This window comes from Eimeria tenella, genomic scaffold (assembly GCF_000499545.2).
Source record: "Eimeria tenella Houghton genomic scaffold, Eth_scaff2824, whole genome shotgun sequence".
NCBI lineage: Eukaryota > Apicomplexa > Conoidasida > Eucoccidiorida > Eimeriidae > Eimeria > Eimeria tenella.
In genome coordinates, this window is record NW_013542703.1 from 580 (window position 1) to 1611 (window position 1032).

General features: G+C 69.8%; 1 protein-coding gene across 1 annotated transcript in view; it reads left to right on the forward strand.

Annotated features, from left to right (window-relative positions):
- Window positions 1–803, forward strand: part of ETH_00033745 (uncharacterized protein) — a gene marked incomplete at both ends in the record, with an annotated part of 1188 nt that extends 385 nt beyond the window's left edge. Inside the window, one exon of the mRNA XM_013375513.1 lies at window positions 261–803. Coding sequence (XP_013230967.1) covers window positions 261–803 — 543 coding nt within the window. The remainder of the gene's footprint in view (window positions 1–260) is intronic.
- Window positions 804–1032: the final 229 nt, after the last annotated feature.

Here is a 1032-nt window from a genome sequence, read left to right on the forward strand (position 1 = left end):
CCTGGGGCAGCGGGCCGAAACCCGTGAGGGCACTGCCCTCGCCAGAGCCCCCGAGGCCCCCGGGGGCCCCGGGGGCCCCCGGGGCCCCGGGGGCCCCAGGGGCCCCCAGGGGGCCCCCCGGCTGCGCGCCCCGCAGCAGCAGCAACTCCCTGTCCTCCTGCAGCAGCCCCAAAGGGTCTGTTTCAGAGGGGCCCCGGGGGCCCCCCCCTTCTGCTGCATCTGTGCATTCGTCAATCATGTGGTTAACTGTTTCTGCGTAGTACCCTCCGTCCCGCTCAATACCCGCGTGGGGGCCCCCCAGGGGGCCCCCTCCCAGGTGGTGGGGGGCACCCCCAGGGGCCCCCCGCCACCGCAGGGTACCCCCTTCCCCGGGGGCCCCCCACTGGGGGCCCCCACAAGGGGTCCAGCTTTCGCTGAGCCCAGGGGCCCCCTGGGGGCCCCTAGCAAAGGCCGAGCTGATGTGGCGGCTGCTGGCGGTGGAGGGCCTGGGGGGGCCCCCGGGGGGCCCCCCATGGGGCCCCCCAGGGGGGCCCCCAGGGGGGCCCCCGCCCCCACCAGCAACAGAGTCCCCCCGGGAGTCGCTGCTCGGAGGCCCTCTGAGACACAGCGGAAAGCAAGCAGCTGCTGCGAAAGATCAAGACACAAGTGCAGCAGCAGCAGCAATGGCAGCGGCAGCAGCAGCAGCAACAGCAGCAGCAGCAACAGCAGCAGCAACAACAGCAGCAGCAGTTTCGACTTACGGTACGGACCGGCGGTCAGTTGCAGGCGGCGTCATGTGGACTCTAGGAAGAAGCAGCACTTAGTATGTGCGCTGCTGCAGCAGCAGCAGCAACAGCAGCAGCAGCTAGCCCGTTGCTGCTGCAGCACCAGCAGCAGCAGCTCCCCCGCTGCTGCACAACCAGGAAGAGCAACTGCTTCTGCTGCAGCGGTACTTGCAACAGCAGATGCGCTTGCTGCTGCTGCTGCAGCGCCGGTAACAGCTGATATATGCGGGCCGCCGCTGCTGCAAGACCAGCAACAGCAGCTGCCTTT